The sequence below is a fragment of the Amphiura filiformis genome, chromosome 6 (assembly GCF_039555335.1).
Source record: "Amphiura filiformis chromosome 6, Afil_fr2py, whole genome shotgun sequence".
Classification (NCBI taxonomy): domain Eukaryota; kingdom Metazoa; phylum Echinodermata; class Ophiuroidea; order Amphilepidida; family Amphiuridae; genus Amphiura; species Amphiura filiformis.
The window spans coordinates 37215642-37235044 of NC_092633.1; the positions used below are offsets into that span (position 1 = coordinate 37215642).

The 19403-nt window shown below is 35.7% G+C and overlaps 1 protein-coding gene across 3 annotated transcripts in view; it reads right to left on the reverse strand.

Moving 5' to 3' along the window:
* Nucleotides 1–1023: 1023 nt before the first annotated feature.
* Nucleotides 1024–19403, reverse strand: part of LOC140155376 (uncharacterized) — a 105663-nt gene continuing 87283 nt past the window's right edge. Inside the window, exons 75-97 of one of the 3 annotated variants that reach the window (XM_072178201.1) lie at nt 18080–18346; nt 17393–17662; nt 16988–17142; nt 15959–16082; nt 15349–15452; nt 14348–14557; nt 13509–13683; nt 13025–13176; nt 12629–12745; nt 11396–11554; nt 10779–10965; nt 10299–10447; nt 9664–9842; nt 9379–9508; nt 8526–8688; nt 7364–7560; nt 6812–6995; nt 6162–6332; nt 5396–5624; nt 4909–4988; nt 2585–2716; nt 1745–1894; nt 1024–1158 (exon numbers count right to left, since the gene is read on the reverse strand). In XM_072178201.1, the coding sequence (XP_072034302.1) occupies nt 1857–1894; nt 2585–2716; nt 4909–4988; nt 5396–5624; nt 6162–6332; nt 6812–6995; nt 7364–7560; nt 8526–8688; nt 9379–9508; nt 9664–9842; nt 10299–10447; nt 10779–10965; nt 11396–11554; nt 12629–12745; nt 13025–13176; nt 13509–13683; nt 14348–14557; nt 15349–15452; nt 15959–16082; nt 16988–17142; nt 17393–17662; nt 18080–18346 (3572 nt within the window). In that variant the 3' untranslated portion in view covers nt 1024–1158; nt 1745–1856. Of the gene's footprint in view, nt 1159–1744; nt 1895–2584; nt 2717–4908; nt 4989–5395; nt 5625–6161; nt 6333–6811; nt 6996–7363; nt 7561–8525; nt 8689–9378; nt 9509–9663; nt 9843–10298; nt 10454–10778; nt 10966–11395; nt 11555–12628; nt 12746–13024; nt 13177–13508; nt 13684–14347; nt 14558–15348; nt 15453–15958; nt 16083–16987; nt 17143–17392; nt 17663–18079; nt 18347–19403 lie in introns of all 3 variants that reach the window. The other 2 variants (XM_072178200.1, XM_072178199.1) reach the window with 2 other exon arrangements.

Here is a 19403-nt window from a genome sequence, read left to right on the forward strand (position 1 = left end):
GCACCGTTTCTATATTATGCCCTAAAAAGGCGTAGGAAAACGTTACGAACACGTTCAAATATGCAAAATTTCCTGCTCGCTGCGCTCGCATTATATGTTAAGACAATTTAAGGTTTTAAATTCGGGTTTCCCAAAATCTTGCATGTGTAAAGGGGGGGGCAAAGATTTTTTGGCACATCAAAAGGGGGGGGCAAAGGTTTTTTGGCACGTCGAAAGGGGGGGGCAAAGGTTTTTTGGCACGGCCAGAGGGGGGGGCAAGCGATTTTTGGCAGACCATTTTGAGAATTCACCCCTCGAAACACATAATTATTGCACCACCCCTAACGGTATGGTTGTGTAACATTTCATATATCATATATTTTAATGATAATGCTTGCACTTTAGGAAGAGGAAAAGCTGCACTCTGAAGGCTAGCATTAACACGATAAATATTCAAACTGAACCCTGGGTTAAGGCGGTTATGTTTGCTCCCATGGATATCTACCTGCAACGTTTAGGGCCTGTGGATTATCTGTCCGCCAAGTGTGGTACTGCTAACTGCCTTCTTATTGTCATCTGTTGACATTCATATAGATCATTCCTATAATTGGTATCCTGCCGTTGATGGGGTGAACTTCAATGTCACATCGATATCACGTATTACAAGTAGCAAAGCGAGGTCAAATCTGGTATACCGTTATTATTTCGTTTTACAATCATGCGATACCCTTCTTGACCTCGCTTTCGACGTTTTATATTGCGTAATATCGATGTGACATCAACGACAGTATGGTGCTAATTATAGGAACGATTTTTAGTCTAGTCTCCAAGGTCCAGCAATAAAGAAATATACATGTAACGTTTCAGTATTTTGAAAGTAATAATAGAAAGCCGTTTGAATTATAAGCTTCCTCTACAGAAGAAGAACTAATCTACCATAAGTTTCCAGAACATAGCTTTAAACCACGGGAATCAAAGATGTACATGAAGCCTTCAACAGTGCATGTACGTACAATGTAAAGTAAACTACACATACCTGGATTCCAATACACTAGAAGAGGGAAAGATTCCGACATGTTACCCATATCACTAAACGTAATATTAACTATCAAGGGACCATTGAGTTCCATTTGTCCAAGGCTTGTCAAGTAAAATGTTGGGTGATGCACAAGACGTAATCTGCAAAGGAAGTCAAGATGAGTTTGGGCTTGAATCATCTGCATGTAACCTTGAATGATTGATACTTTAATTCAACTTTTCGGTAAATCCCATAAGCTTTTGCGTTTTGAACCCCTGATGTCGTCGTATCGATGTGCGAGTCACACCGATGTGAACAACGTTAATGCGCACTTCACGACATTGAAATGCGCAGTAACGATGTTCACTAAATGATGTGCATAAATAATGGTGACGTCATCATTTGCCAAAAAGGTGAACTATCAAGTTTTAAAGTATTTTACAATATTAAAATAAACCTGTTAAAAACCAACATCTTTATACTCTTTCAATACTATGAAAATGAGGTAATTGTTTTCGTCCGTACCAGGTTCCCACTGACTCGAGTCAACTCGGTCTAAAATTAAAAATAGCCTCAATGATTTAACGACTCGATTTGACCTGATTTTTTATGATTGGATTCCAAGTATGGCACCTATCATACAATCTTTATTAATAACTTGGTGCAAAATTGCAAACTGATGCCAAGATTCCATAGATGAAGATTTGTTTTTAATCACAACTTTTATATCTGTATAATACTGCCTACCTGTTCCGGAGTTCTCGTGAAGTTTTATGCATTGTTGTCTTAGGATTCACTACATAAGCTTGATATGTAGTAACAGCATCGGAATCATAAATCTGGTTTGTCCTGTCTTCGTTCAAATACCCAAAATGAGGGATCCGCCTTTATGTAGACCTGCAGATTGTTATAGAAAGGTTTAACCTGGCTAGAATATTAATATTAATATTACATGTCCAATATTTTACTCTATGGATGGTGTCAAATGCCTTTTGAACTCGATGAAGACCAGGGCTGCTTACAGTTTGTTGTTGTTTATCTCTTCTATAATTCTTCTCAAGGCCATTAGTTGTGACACTGTTGACCTTCCTGGGTGGAAGCCTTTTTTGTTAATTCCTTAGTACAGGATTCAGGAAAGGACGAATTCTGTTGAGTACACTGCAAAAACTCGGGTGTTAAAAGGTTGGAGTCCAGGGCTGCACCAGGGGTGTTATTTTTGTAACACTTGTCGGTATTATTTCTACACTCTTGGTGTCATTTTTGACACCTGGAAGGTATAACAATAATGAGTGATAAAAACCTATTGACTTCAACCGGTGTTACTTTTAACACCAGAGTTTTTACAGTGTAGTAGACTGTTGTAGGTCTTTACTCCTATGTATGATAAGCCTCTGTAGTTCTTGCCCTCTCTGAGATCATCGCCTTTGTAGAAGATTCAGGTTGAATCTTTGTCAGAGGGTGTATGAAATTCAAATGGAGCTGCCTAATGTGATCATTCAATTTGAAATTCATACTTGATATTTCAAAAATCTTCCACAGGGTTTAGTTTGGATTTTAAATGGAATACGGTAGCTCATTTTGTTTTACCTCCAGTAGTCTGAATGCTCAAATCGTAGTTTTCAAAAGATCGTTTTCGTCGTGATTCTGAGGTGTGATTTACTTCTTTTGGCAGATTTATATCGCCACCGTCTGTTGATGTCGTTATTTCGTCTTCATCATCTAAATCACAAGAACACACAGTACAAATTAAGAATTGATATTAATATACTATACAAGCAGTTGGATTTTGACTGCGAAAGGTACGAATAATTATGAATGCGTAGACATTAAAATTCTTGTACGACTCAGACACTAAGAGTGCACACCAAAAATAAATGTATATATGAATTCCCTGTCACTATCGTGGCTAACATCAGGGAGGTAAATAACATGTTAAATGGGTGGGCCCACCCCCACCCAGTAAATTATTTTGCCCACCCAGTAAATTCAATTTGCCCATTGCCCAAAAGTGCCCACCCAGTAAATTATTTTGCCCACAAAAAATTGGGCACCATATAATAATTATCATAAAACTAGTACTAACGTGCATCTCTTGAAATCAACTTGCATAAAGTGATATTGAATAATGAAAGTGATGTATTTTCTTAACATCTCTCAATTTATTCATTTACCATGTTTACAACTTAGAATAATTATCACATAATACAAAATGGTATAGGAAGTCAAAAATTAATATTATTTTGAGCAATTTCCACACAAAACCTGACAGAATTCTTATGAGCCCATACATTTGGATATTCTTTGGATATGCGTGTTTTAATAGACTTGAAACATTTATATCGAAACTTAATCCACATAATTATACATTACATTTCAAATCTATCACGAAAATGATTTCATGCAATCAATCAGGCCTATAATATTTATAAGAATTGACAAAATAAACATTTTAATTATATTTGCGAAATAGGTCAATATAATTGCCAATGAAATTCTTTTATTTACAAATTTACAAAATTTCTACAATTTACACCTTTCGACTGTGACTCCACATCAGTCTGTATATTATTTTGTGCAACATTGGGCCTCTGTTTTAAGAATTATAAGAATTAACAAAATAAACATTTAATAATTATATAGTTGGGAAATAGGTCAATATAATTGAGGGCTGTCCATTATTGCCAAATTCTAGTAAATTAATTTCCAGCTACGGTGGAAAATACCGGGGAATACCAACATATACCGCAGAGATGCCAGTTTGGGCCACTCAAAAAGCCTGAAACTTTGTGAAAAATGCCTGTAATAATGTGAGCTAATGTGTAAATTTGGATAAAAAGTTCAACAAATGGGCTGAAGATAATTAAAAGTGCGGAAATTTTGACTTAATAAAAGAAGGAATTCAGGCATAAGAAGGAAAAGTTGCATCTCTGATACCGGAAATTACTGGGAAATATCTGGTCAAATGCTGGTTTGGCAATCTTTTTTTTTTTTAATAAATTTTAGAAATATAGTTTTGTTCATGTTTTTAACACATTTTCATAATTTCTAATCAAATAATTTCAATACATTTTAGAAAATACCACTCCAAAAGAGGTAGGCCTATAATTAAATTTATATTTCTTTAATCTGTGAGTGATTTGTGTCTGTGTCAAGAAGTAAAAGTCAAAACATTATTTCAATGTAATTATGAGGTAATACCAAATAAAAATATTACCCTTTCCATCTAAATTTAAACTTTTTCTTTACCTAGGAGTAAATGGTAAGTGATAATTAGTGTAAGATTTTTAAATGTCCAAAGTGAAACTAATACGATATACAATTTTTCTTGAAAGTTTCAACACGAATATGCTAATATCTATAAAAGATGCATTTAGAAGGAGGGTAAAGTCCACTTTTTACATGAAAGCCAATTTCCACGCAAAACTAGGTCTACATTTCCGAAAATCCAAACGCCCGGATGCCATTAATTATTGCTGCCCACCCAGTAAATTATTTTTTCCCAATTTGAGGGCAAAAATAAATTAAATTGCCCATCCAGTAAATTATCCTTATTTACCACCCTGTCTAACATTTGTGTTTCAAAAATAACCTGGGTCTCTACACTCAAATAAACTGTTTAAATCATCGAAGAGTTAGACACTGGTTCCTACTTATTCATAATTTAGCACTTGCTATTTGAACGTTTAGCAGTTCATGTTTCTTTATCAAACTGTGTTTTCCAAGCTTCATGTACTTCAGGGCTTAATTTTTTTCAAAATGTAGCTGGACTCAATATGTAATCTGACCTTGAACTCACAGGAAAATGCTAGTTTTGAAAAGCGGATAAACTTTTTTTATATCACATTAAGACTATCAAGAGCCATTGAAGATCGAGCTATTTTAAAGTGTGCAATAAAGGATTGTTAACTTACTGATGATTGTCGTTGCTTCGGAATGCACAGGTGAGCAGAGCCCAGCAGAGTTACAAACTTGAATAGTATTATACACCGTTCTGTAGGGTAATGAAATAAAATTTGAAATGATTTCAAAAGATGTAGATTTTAATAACATTTTGCCCAAATCAAGAGTATTTTGAACGATTTTGACCCCATGTGCAGCCACAATTATTTTTAAAGGCTTAGAAAAACACAAGAATGTATTGGCGAGAATTTCTGGAAGTGTCAAAATTATTGGACGCATGTTTTCATACAGCATGTAAACAAGGCATTACTCCATCACTGCAGCAGGTTGAGTTTTAGCCTATATAGGTATTTGTGTAAGAATAAATCACCCAATACATTAGACCTTTTGCGCGCAATATGTATGTTGTGTGGTAAGTAACAGTAAGTAATATAGTTACCAATCCTAAAATTAAAATAGTATTACGTAACAATCATTGATTTCATTCAAAATACTTACTTTCCAGGTTCTAAATTAAAGTGAGTCCGGTCTTCTGCATTATCTTGTGCAGTTTTGTTTAAATCAGACGGAGGGAAATCTGTTATGTTTAGTTTTACGTCATCTGTGTCAGTGGATATGATAACTTTCCCACCATCAGCTATACTGACAGATCCTGATGAATTAGAAGCAACTGGTATACACTCCACAATGTCATCCGACTCATCTTCCGAGCTTCCAACGCAATATTCTATTGATAAACATTAGGTCGATCAACCATTATGAATATTTAACCAAATTAATGACAGCCGTGTACTGATTTGATTATGAAGTATCGCATTATGAAGTATCGCACCGTATCGCATATCCAAATAGTGACAACTTAAACCAAAAGAAAAACATCGAACGCACGTTGCGCAATGAGCCTCAAATTGAGGTAAAAACGAAGAGAAAGCCTATGACAGAGTTGGATATATCCGTCATTTAGACACTAGCGGCGCCAGGTATATTTTCGATAGGGCGGGGGGAGCAAAGTGAATGAGTGGAATCAACCAATTTTGTGCAAAATTGCCGAAAAATATTTAGGGGTACACCTCCCCCCCCCTAGTGCCACAACTGCATTCTACACCTACTCAAAATTAGCCTATTGTCATGACTTCATTTTAAGGGATTATACAGGATCATTCCGTAAGCTGTATAATTCCTTGATGACGGTTTAATATACAAATTATACAAAACAATACTGGTCACTATTCATAGTTTTATATTGCTACAATACAATATATACCGTATCGTGTAACGAAGGGGTCGTCAGCTTCCGTCCATGACATTCCTACTTGACTCCCATTGTTCATTCTCCTACTATGCTGTGGGTAAACATCCTGGGGTAGCTCTTCGGAAAAAAGTGCGGTAGTATTAACTCCATTCGGAATTGGTGAATCGATGAGCACTGTCACACCTTTAATAGCAAAACAGGATTATTGAGGGATTATAGCAAACAAGTTTACAACGTTAAGAGACTTACGAATCATGTATCAAGTTAATGATGCTTATACCTACCATTCTAAACGTATGACACAACAAATTCGGTCCTCTCACGGGGGTAGGGGGTTCGAGGAGGTGTCTTGGTTGAATAGGCAATCTACATGCTACCTTTTTGCTTATAACTCAAGAACGGTATGTCGCAGATAGGTCAAACTATACTTTTTCTGAATCGTTATGACCAGGTGATATATATAAGGTTATTTTATCCGGTCTACCAAAAGGCTCATATATACACCCAAATGGTTTCAGCTAATAGTGGATCCATCCTAAGCACTCATTTTACTAACGACAGTTTGGATCCACCTCCGTTTTATGTCGCCAATTATATTATCTATCCTGGTATTTGTTTGGGAAAAAAGAAGCGATATTTGAACAAAACTGTCAATGGCTCACCTGGACATTCAATAGTTTTTGTTAAACCGGCTCCATTAATGGATCTTAGAGTAACGTAGTAAGTGTGGTTGTGGAATAGACGACCATCTAAGTTACTATTGGTTCCTAACTGTTCCATTCCAACGCTGACAAAGTCTTGCAAATCTGTAGCACCTGGTTGGGATCCGATTGACCATTGGTTTTCCTATTACAATATCATACAATATGAAGATGTAAATAATGGATTGTAAACCGTGATAATATTTTTTTTCACATGGCTAGTGTAGAAAAGGAAACTATTGAACTTTCATAAACCTGTATCCTTTTTCTTGTTGAAAAGACCACAACAATACAGTATGTATATAATAGTTACCTTCAAAATTAGGTTTTCGCGACTTCATATATCTTTAATTAAAAAATCTATAGTATACGTATTACACATAATTATTATTGTCATCATTAGACAATATAAAACGTGGGTGTTTTGTAATAGTGCATATTATGTTTCATTGTATTGCGTATATCGCTTGTCCTTTATGATTCATCTGGTAATATAAAAATGATAATACTCACCGTAATTAGACTATCATCATCTATGAAGCTCCAGTATACTTTGATGGTCGTTTTGGAAGCCTGAAACGTCACAGGCTGATATTCACTTTTCTCAGCGTCGATGTAAAACATGAAGTCTAATATAGGTGGACTCGTATCAACCACGATACCGTTTGACGATGCCTCGACCGATTCACCATTTGCAAGAATGGATTTAACTGTTAATAGGTTTTTGTAAAATAAATTGTTAGTTGTTCAATGCAAAATTGACAGTATACATAAGAAATATAAAAATCCATTTGACAAATTACCTGTATCTTTTACAAATACCCTAAAGTCAAAACACTCTTTCACATAAAAAAAAAAGTATTTCGCAAGAAGCTGTGTTTCCTCTTAAGCAAAAACACATTTTGAAAAAAAATAACATTAACTGCGTGCTCATTCTTGCAACGAAATAATTTAAAGTGATGAACCAAGCCGTATATTTGGATCAAAATCCGTATACGGCATTTCATCAAACTGGTAACGATATCAAACCCATAATGTTGTTGTATTTGGTAACACTGGATGGGTCTATCCTGTGATATAAATACCAACTTCTGTTGCGTGGTGTCGCAATAATATCTTAATATGTAAGTGCGCCCTTAGCGAAATCTTAGCAATGATTGGGAACAAAATAAAGAATATATGAAAAGAAATTGACTAAAAATCGTACAAACATGCGATGTTCACCGGAATTTTGTCTAAACATAAACTAATTTAGGAAATCACTAATATAATCTATTATATATGAGTGCTTTGCGAACCCCCTAACCACGGAGTTTGATCGTTCATCCTATCCCATGGGTTCATGGATAAGGTGGTAGGTCAAAATAGCGTAAAGGCTTGTACTTAGATTAGCCAGAGTCAATTGGTAGCTTATTTGAGCAATGTATTGCATCAGTAATAATCTTTTGGTAACACCTAGTAATACAAGGGTTACGATTTACAATCTGTTTGAGCGTACGGGTTACAAAAGGATTAATTCAACATTCATCCTTAACTCATAGCACTGTTAAGAACAGTGAGAGCAGGGTAACGCAAAAAGAGGATGTGCATTAAATTTATAGATAAAGCCTCTATCTTAAAATAACACAATTGCCTTATTATATAGCGCATATATATAGGTTAGTACACAATTTACCTGTAATGTATAGAGGGGCAGTGATATTATCATTGGGTGTATTATCCGGTAATGTCACATTGCTCAAGATAAATGCAAGTTCTTGCAAAGCATCAGCATGGCAATCTATATCACAGTGAAGCCGATCGCAGGGATGTAAACACGGTATGCATGGTTTCGCTACCTGAAAAAAGGAGATATTTCATTGTACTTAAGATAACGGGTGAGAAGCAGACCATTATTCATAGAAATAATGAGCGTGTTGTTGTCCAGGTCTGTTGAAATGAGGTTGAGTCCATGCTTAGTATATGTTTTTCAGTTTAGCAGTCATAAAATTTAAATATGAATGCTGAACAAACTGTTGATTTATTTAAAACAAATTACATGTCCAAGCTAGCCAAATAATATGGTCTTGGATATTCATACGAAGTGGAGAGAAAATGCAGATTCTACACTACAATTATCTATTAAAGTTCTATAACTACACTCAAATGAAGTACTTTAAGATGGATTAGTGTCAATAGTGTCCGACACTTTAACATAAATCAAGTGGCATGAAGGTTAAACTATGTCATCTTTGGAATGTATATAGCAATATATAATTGCGCAGAACAGAAATATTTATCTCAGTGTTTGACAAAAATTGAGTTCGGGCCAGAAAGCCTTAACTCAGAGTTGAGGCTCTCTGGTTAACTTGGATATATTAAGATGCGGCTAATTATAATTGCGCAATATATGCAATATGAAGTTTGATTGGGTTACAGTCTTATGATTGGTGTGTTGGTGATTATTTTGGTACCAAAATCTCAAAATGGCCGAAAAGTGAGTTACGGCTTTCTGTTCTGAACCCTCGATATATCGTCATTTGTATTACCTCTTGATACGATATGACATCATCAGTTTGTGGTTGAGATCCAACACCAGCCATGTAATAGATAACCGGACTAGAACTTCCACGGAATGGATCACCATATCGGCACAAATTGCTGTGATGGGGTGGCATCCTTAATAATAATAATAATAATAATAATAATAATAATAATAATAATAATAATAATAATAATAATAATTAATGATGATTACACGGATAACAATAACGATTATGATGCTAATATTAGGTTCGTTATTTAATAGAATTTAAACGTTCAATGTAAATTACCTTAGATTGCGGAAATGGGCAGTTGCTGTAGGTGGAAAAAATTCGTCAACTAGTTCCGGTACAAAGTTATCTTCATTCCATGCGTGCAAGATAAGTTTGGTTGAATCTGACAATTGCGGAATGCCGTCTATTTCGCCTTTCCACTTTCCATCAATGTACAAATCAATCTTCCATTGCTCCTTTTTTTATATTATTAGATAATAATAATAATAATCACAAAAAGAAATAAGGAAAAAAAAAAGGAAGAAAAAAAAATTAAAGATTTGTCTCAGGTTTTTTGTTGTATTTTGATCCACTTTTCGTGTTGTAAATATTTTCCCTGACGATTACAAAACAAAAATTATCAAAAACATAGAAAAGAAAGCAATGCGCTAAAATGCGAATTTTAAAACATAATTATGCGCGTGGGAAGCTGAGACCAGTGACAGCGCCAGGGGGCAGCAAATGTCCTCTGCAATAGCACTTCAAACTATCTGACTTGTTCAAATGCTGATGAAACACTTTTCATCGTGATCATTTCTTTCCCATCGCAAAATTAAGTAATATTAATCATTTATTTTGTTATATTAATGTTAGTTTATTTAAATTGTAGATGTTATAATATAAGAATGTTTACAGCATTGTAAAGGATCTACCTCTTCTGCGTTTACAGGAGTCACAGTAAAAAGTAGAGAATAGGTATGCCATTCCTTAGATGGATCAAATGGTAGATCGATACCAATAGATATCGGCTCATATTCATCATCTTTATATCGGCACCAGACTACAGCTTTCCAGTTACTTTCTGCTACTATGGATAAAGACAAATACATAGTATTATACGGCCTATACACTAACCATAAAAAGTAACGGGATACTGGCATGCTAGCAATGATGCATTCATGTTAAACATATTTAAACTCAGTAACATGATTTATAACTTTGACCAGGGAATGATTTTGACACCATTACCAAGTAAGTATTACATTTCAGTATAGGGCAGTAATGAATCACTTTGATGGTGCATACAATGGTTTTCATTTTGATGTAAGGATTTCTGGTTCTCAACCCTCGAATTGAGGAAACTGCGTGATGCCATACAAGAAACAGGTACGTTTACAATGAAGATACCCTACCTGCTTTGAGTTGCAGTCCACAAGCTCTCTGTGGTTTCCTCGAGACATCACTTGAATCTACTAGCAATGGTGGAGGTGTAGTCTTGGAATAATCTTGCATTCGTAAAGTAGTTGGGATTCGTGATATATTTGCAAAACCGGTACTATTATTGTTTTGGATGACATCTGTACAGTTACACAAACAAGTCTAACAAAAAGAATTGACCAAATTAATTTCAAGATAGCAGAAAACAAAACAGTAATGTTAAACCTTAAAGTGAATTTTTTGGACGGACCAGACTCGTTTTGAAAGAAACGTGAAGTTTAGGAATATAAACGTCTAAACGTCTCTCTCGCACTCATGATTACACACACCTACCTACACTACAACACCAGCACCACCCTTATGACATGGATTTCTGATGTAATTACTGCTGAAAAGTAACTATGGGGTTTTTCCCCTCTTGTCCCCTAGTTGGATGCAGGCCGCCTTGTTAATTAAGATATTTAGTACTTTTAGCCCATTTTGTTACATTTTGTTCTTAAATACGCAAAATGATAAACAAATTTAGCTTTCTAAAATAAATGCACGGTTGTAGGCACACCACCTTTTGAAATGTTGCATTCCAAACACTCACTATGTTGCTTGAATCCCAGAAGCAACAGGCACAAGAGTCGCCCAGACCTTCTGGCAATTGTTCGTTTTCCTGATACCCTCCTACAGTGTTTTCTGGACCATCCCAAAAAACAATAGCCGTTACTGCATTCATGTCTTCTGAAGCTACAAGTATTTCAACCTGTAAGAAAACGAAAGGAAACATAGAGATAAAGTTATACATAACCTCAACAGATTCCTGTCAGAATTTTAAGAGAATATTATGGGCCTGAAGAAAGTCTTGCGAATTGCAGACAGAAAGCTACCCAGAAGGTGAGCTATTTTACTGCTGTAGAGAAACAAGATTCGTTTAATAAGGGTATTATGATGTAAAATTGTAAATAATTACCTAACGGCTGGAACAAGAACAGATCTTTAGTTTCATTCAATGATACTACGGAATATCTAGTTTTGATATGGGGATGGTGGTCGGTGTAAAATCCATGAAGCCAGTGACGTATTTAGGATGTATGTATGTGTTGGGGACATAAGGGGCCCGGGTAAGGGGTATACAGACTCTCGATTACCCTGTCTAGATATCCCCGACTATATCTATTACCCCAAATATTACCCAAAGCAGCACACTGGATGTTTTGTCAATTCTTCCGATAAAGAAATCATTGGGGTTTATCAATGCTGCGTTCTTGTTACCGCCAAACATTATTAGCCTACACACCGAGGAAAGGGAAAAACCGTTTCGTCTGACGTCCCGGTTATTTTTTACTACCACAGTCTCTGCAAGGCAGCTTTTGGTTGAATTTCCTCACACAAGTGAGCTGGTTACAACATTATATTTATTAGTGACAGGTGCTGCTTAATGTGAGGAGGCATACTCTGAGGGAACCAAAGGATGGATGCAAGATGATATAACTGTGTGACATTAGCGAAGGATGCATGTAATGATCAAGGTAAGAATTAATTTGACACAACATTAATCAAGTTAATATAGGAATAACACAAAAGGGATGAAAAGTAGAGACCCGCTCTCAGTATACATGTACAACAGGTAGAAACTAGCTCTAATCATAAAGGCTGGACTCTACCTGTTATATGTGACAGCTGGTCTATACTGTTTGATCCCTAGAAAAATAAATAGTTCATTTTTTCAAAACGTCGGGTTAGTTTATTATACCTATTGCGTTATTCCCACATCGGATGTTGTATCAAATTTATGTGTTTTTACAATGAAATAACTATAACGTTTTGATATATATACCTCATATTTCCCGCCAATTGATATATGTGCCTCAGTAGCATATCCTCCTGTCAATATACGTGGCTTCCTTACATCTCTTTCAAGACTAATTTCAATTTCTTCTTCCGAAGAAGCGACCTTGAAAGTAACAAAATAGTCATACATGATACGTCTTGATAATCGTTCCAAATGGTCATAGAGTGTAAGAGAGATCTCACTTATTTTAACTTTTATTGTAACTTATTTTATCAATAGAGGGTGAACAGGATACCAATTATTTTTAGGGACGTTTACACTACCTTTTAAGATCGAACGTGTTTCTGTATAAGAAAACGTGGTTGTCGGAGTCGGATGCATTTGTGGGTAACCATGGTAACCAAAAATTGTATTCAGAGCACATCTGTGTTCTTTTTTTACCTGTTCAGGAGAGTACCATATATCCCATGGGATACCGTCCATGTTCCATAGCCCAATCATGCTGATAGCAGTCCAACTATTGATGTCTTTGAAATTGCTCTTTTGAAGTGGGCAGGCAATTGCTTTTTCATCTGCTAGATGTAGAAACGAGCCTGCAATAAACACAATTCCATTTATTTTTTAACATTATCCTGTTCAGGGTTTTAACTATATCCATAGATGTAGATCCCGGTGATGGGGTAAATCCACCCCTCAATATTTTGAGGATGGTCCATACAATCATCCTCCCGAATGTTGATGCCTGTATGTGGGTTACTGACAAAATTAACCTCATATTTGGCCACTTTTGCCTAAAAGAATTTATTCCACTGCCTGTTGCACCATATTTCACCACTTTAGCTTAAAAACTTATTCTGTCGCCAAAAGGTGCTGCAATTACTATATAATTCAACCCTCCACATGTCAAAAGAAATCTGAACTTTACCAGATATTTGTATTGTATCGCCTTGAAACTGTTTGTCAAATTTAAAGTCAACACCGTCTACAACTTTTCCCGCAGAAGGAACATTATTATCCAACAAGATTGGTGGTGACATCGTGCTATTTCTGCTTCCTGCGTTGTTGGTTATCTCAAGTTCAACGTAGTACGGTTGGTTCTCCTGTAGTGCAAATAAATCAACATACGTTTTGTTTTCGTGTGAACACACTGCGGATTATGGTCAATTATTGTAAGGAAATGAGAAGATATAGTTTTGTTGAACAAAAATATAGCTTTCATTTCAATTGGTCAGTAAAAAGAAAAATAAAGACTGCACAAAAAGTAACGCAGCTGTTATAAATACGCCTATAGCTTCAGAACTAATAATAATTGTTTTCTCAATATTTTAACATAGAAGGTCAATTTATTCACGCGCATTTTGATATCTTATTCGTCCATTTTCATTCAATATTAATATCACAACATTGTGTTTAAAGACCAATACCTAAATTTAAAAGTTGCAGCTATTTGTATTGATTTGAAGTCAGCGCGGAAGATAATGGTGGGGTTTACGTGCCGCAACACTTGCGTAATAACCAGTGATCGCTGTAAATTGCAACTTTGAATTCGTGCATTTTTCTATAAAAGTACTACTGCGTTGTTAATATTGAACAACAATGGACAAATGTACCACAATGCGCGTAAATAGAGCATCCTTCTTTCTATGTTGAAATATTGTGAAAACAATTACTAGTTCTGAAGCCATAGGCGTATTTTTAACAGCTGCGTTACTTGTTACTTTTTGTGCAGACTTTAGTTTGTATTTGAGTTATTGAATTACGTACCGATAACGAAACGTTAACAAAACGATAATTTGTTAGGTTCCCATTGAGCTTTATCCAATCGACATGGGTATCGAGATCTGCTTGAACACTTTCTTCACAAGAAGCAGCCGAGAGTAGTCGAATACGATAGGAATGTATTCCACTGTCATCGTCTTTGAATCCATTCCACCAGATAAGAAGTTCTTCTTTTGATGTTGTATAATCTAAGGGCTGAACATCGCATTGACGTGAGTGTTAGTATTTTGTTATATAGTAAATTAGCAGCTTTCGCACGGTTTAACGATTGATAAAACAGAACATTCAAGAAGGGTTTTTGCTTTGAACAGGTCAATAAGCATATCAGAAAAGCGTAACGGGTATACAGGCTCTCGATTGCCCTGACTTACTTTCTCCCGACTATATTTGTTACCCAAATATTACCCAAAGAAGCACACTGGATGTTTTGTTGATTCTTCCAATATTGAATCATAGGGGTTTATTAATCGTCCAATTCTTGTTACTGTTAAATAATGGAGGAATTTTCGACTTTCGTCCCGGGCTGATACCACAACCGAGAAAAGGAAAGAAGCGGATCGCCTGGCGTCCCGATTATGTTTTACTCTACCACAGTCTCTGCAAAAGGCAGCTTTTGGTTGAATTTCTTCATAAAGTGAAAATATAACACTATATTTATTAGTGACAAGTGCTGCTTAATGTGAGGAGGAAATCTACGCTTTTGCATACTCAAGGGATGGATCTAAGATGATATAACTGTGTGACATTAGCGAAGGATGCAAGTAATGATCAAGGTAAGAATTAAAGTGACACAACATTAATCATGTTAACAGAGGAAAACACAAAAAAGAAAAAAAATAAAATATACAGAGACCATCTCTCAGTATGCATGTACAACAGGTAGAAACCAGTTCTAATAATAAAAGCTGGTCTCTACCTATTCAAGAATGGATTTTACTTTGAACAGCTCAATAAACATATCAGAAATAACTAAAATAGTTCCATACCATGTTAAAGTAAGGACCAGCTCTTATTAGACCCACTGATGGTGGCGTATCATCGACAGTAAACGTTGTTGACGTTGAATTACATTCACCGGCTTCATCATAACCTGTAGATGAAATAAATGGTCCAAGCTACTTCAATACACAATGGTTTTTAATATATATAATTAAGGCTTGGAATCAAGTTATAACTCTGTTGTAGATCTTGAAATACCAGAAAAAACATTAGTGGCATCTTGCTCCGAAAGTTATGGCCTTATTTTTTTTTACAATTTTCAATCAACCGAAACTGAAGTAAGCCTTTTCTTACTGTGGTGGGTTTTTTTTTAAAAGGGTCGGACAAAATTTCTTACAACCCCCACTGAATAAAAAGTCGTTGTCAGTATAATAATTGATAATTTACACCACTACGTATGAATATTCAATTATATAATTGATAAACAGTTTGATACATATGCATCTAAGTTAGATAATTCACTGTAGCCCTTAAGTTACGCTCCTGATGCTGTTTCGATGTAGAACTTGTCTGCTAATGACATTTTTTTCATATTCTATGTGAAGAGCTGGCTGGATCTTCTCTTTTCTTTGAAAAAAAAGATACCATTATAAATACCTATAACTATTATTGAATAGCTTTCCAATTGTTTCAGTCTCAATCCAGTGACCCGTTTGTAGGTATCTAGATTAGTTAACTGAAGCGGAAGCACGTTAAGCACTTTAGCTTTGTTTTGGAGCATCTGAATAGGAATAATAAAGTGTTATCAATTAATGACGTATTTGCTGATGAGTCCAAAACTTATATGCAAACTTATCACTCTAAATTATAAATATTTTTTTAATATTTTTTAAATATATTTTAAATATTTAAAAATAGAACAATTCTAGTAATACATCTTCATCGAATGCTCTATTTTACTGTTTATACGGCTATAGACTTAGTCATTTTATTTATTTATAAATAGGACAAAACAGCCACACCAATCCACCAACACCAAGAACAAAAGGAATTAGTATGGAAATGATTTCATGGAGGACAGAAGTTTCAAAAATGCATTACAAAAAATGGACTGCTATGATATTTCGGTACAAATACCCGAAAAATCTCGGTAACGCACTTACCAAGATACTGAAGATGTTGTCACAGAGACTTCGATTAAGTGTTTATTATCAACATTATTTGTATTGAAAATAGGTTTTCATGTTCTTCGGAAAGGAGGTAGTTTATACCAAAGAAGGGGATCATATTTTCCTTTACACCAAAAAATAGAATTAGTCATAGAATTATCAGGGCCCGTGAGTATCAACTTTTTACAGTTCCAATAAAAACATCACACGCTGCCCTCACTACGATCGCCTTCTTTCTGAAAAGGACACACATTCTTAACCCGGGGTTCTTTACCTTTTAGGAATAACTTATTTGGGTCAATCTGAGATGGGGTCATTTAAAAATTTCAACCCGCAATAGGAGGGAGTCATAATAATTGATCGATATATTCATCAGAGCTATAACGAGTCATGACTTGTGACCCCTTCTGAATCATAGCATAAACTTTACAGAAAAGGGAATTATCCCAGTGTTTTGATAGAAAGCATTTAAACTAAATATTTGTACACAGTTCAAAGTTAACAATAGTAGACCTACTGATTGTAAATTCTTGCAATCAAAAGTTGGAGCCTGCAAATCATCTGTGATACCAATGTAGTAAAAAACCATATCTAGCGGCGATTTAAAACCAGACCACTGGATATCCACAGTATCCAAAGAATTCAAGAACTTCGGCGCTGTGATATCACCAGCTGCAAGGAAGATAGTTAGCTATATTGTTATTTTTGTAACTGCGGTACTATATAAACTTAGATATCACATAATAATAATACACTACGCACTAGGCAATTCGCATATATTGAACTGAAGACCTATAGATAATCAGTTGGTAGAGCATCGGTCCGGTGATTCAAATCTTGGACGGTCAGTGAAACTTTTTCACTGTCAGTTATTTCAAAGAGGATTTTAGTCTTTTTTGTTCTTTATTTGTAACCAACGTACCAGACACTGAGCTCTCGTGCCCAACTGCTATGCCATTTGATGATACTTCACTGTGGGCAAAACTCACACTATGCGCCCGTACGGTGACATACACTGTAGTCAAGGGTGTCAGGTCCAAGTTGTCAAATACCACTGATGTATCTCTACCAACATTTTTAAACGGGACGATATCATGACGAGTTTTTGAAAAAACCCGGTCGGTACCAACAGCAACCTCGTAGTAGTCAACGGTCTGCACAGACGTTTCTGATCGGGATATTTCGTCATTACCTGTTCAATGTGTTATAAAAGTAAATTAAATAATCTTCGTCCTGCGGAGGGAATGGGAGCGCACTAACATGTTGACGTCATATCGACATCATAGACTTTGTATTGGGTTGTATGAATGACCCACATGATTATACATTAATTGAAAAAAAAAAAAAAAAAAAACCTGCTTCAGATGATGTGTTAAAGAATTAACTTTAAACGAATGTTGTATAGTTAGTTTCAGGGTATTTTGAAACACTAATGTTAGAAACTAATTTTTGTGGTTTATGATAAAACACAACACAACCATGACAACGTTTGAAAAACGCATAACCAAGATTGCATAAGCACGATTTGCGGAATTAATATTTTACCCGCGTTATACTTTTTTATGTTATGATTGTTATCTACGTGTAGCAAAGAGATATACATATGTACCTGTATGATCAATATTTGGGGAGTTCTTTTCTCCTCCAAAACCATCCCAAGAAGCACTAAGAACATTAATTGACAGTTGATAGTTCATATCTTTGCCAAAGAATGGTCCATCAAATACATGTCCAGGTATTAGAGGATCCTGTTGTACGGTTATTCCATCAGAACGTGCGGTAACTGTTAATCCCAAGATGTTTGTACCTCGAACTATTACATAGTACGTCTCTCCATTAGCCATAAGGAGCTCACTATTTGTTCCATACTTTTGATCTTTCAATTAAATAATAAGATTTAAAAAACACATGAAGAAGAAAAATATTTTTGACTTTTTGTCTTCATAATACCAAGGTGAGTTTAACATCACATCTCTATGTCCAAGTATTTTGAAATTTTAATATTAAAGGCTGGTTCAAAGTGAATATTCGAAGGCGAATATTCGGCTTCGAATACGTTTTGGGCGTCAAAATATATGCGGCTTCGAATATAAAACTATGAACCGGAGAAAGATATATTTCTACAATTCACAGCGTTGCCCGACTGTTAACAAGTATTGCCCGTTGACCAAGGTAAGCAAAATTTAGAGAATTTCTTTAACGAAGTTAATAAAATCATAACAGGTAAACTCCATATAACTATTGTCATGATTTAATTTCTGTATAAATGGGTCTAAATAGGAGCAGTGGCGTAGCCTAACCAGTGGGGGCCGGGGGTGCAAGCTGCCCCGGACACAAAAACCCTGGAAGAAGAGTCAAAAATTGGGAAGGGGGAAAGGGGAAAGAGAAAGGGAAAGAAGAGAAAAAGGGAAGGAGAAGAGAAAAAGGGAAAGAAAGAGGGAAGAGAAAGGGAAAGAAGAAAAGAAAAAGAGGGAAGAAAAGGGGAAGGGAGAAGAGAAAGGGAAGGGACTCAAGGGAGAAGAGAAAAGGGAAAGAAAGAGAGAAAAGATCTATAGGCCTACTACTTTCATTGTGAAATTTGTTCTCTGAAACACTGATATTTTCTAATATGCCAAAACCAGGAGCTTCATGGCGCTCAGCCCCTTGACCCCGCCTGGGCTTTGCCCTGGACCCCACCGACTCCACCCGTTTAACGCTTCGCGGCAAGCGAGTTTTCTCGAACATAAATACTAAAGCCTTTGATCAGAAATTGGGAAATTTTTCAATCTTGCCCCCCGGAAGGTCAGGTCTGGTTACGCCCCTGAGAGTCAAAAAGATTTGCTTTTCGGGGCATTTACGACCTGCCTGTAACCGGCGCGGAGGTTGACCCATACCTTCTTGCAGGTTTCAACTGCAAAGCAAATCAAGAAATGAATGAGGCAATAGATAAATAA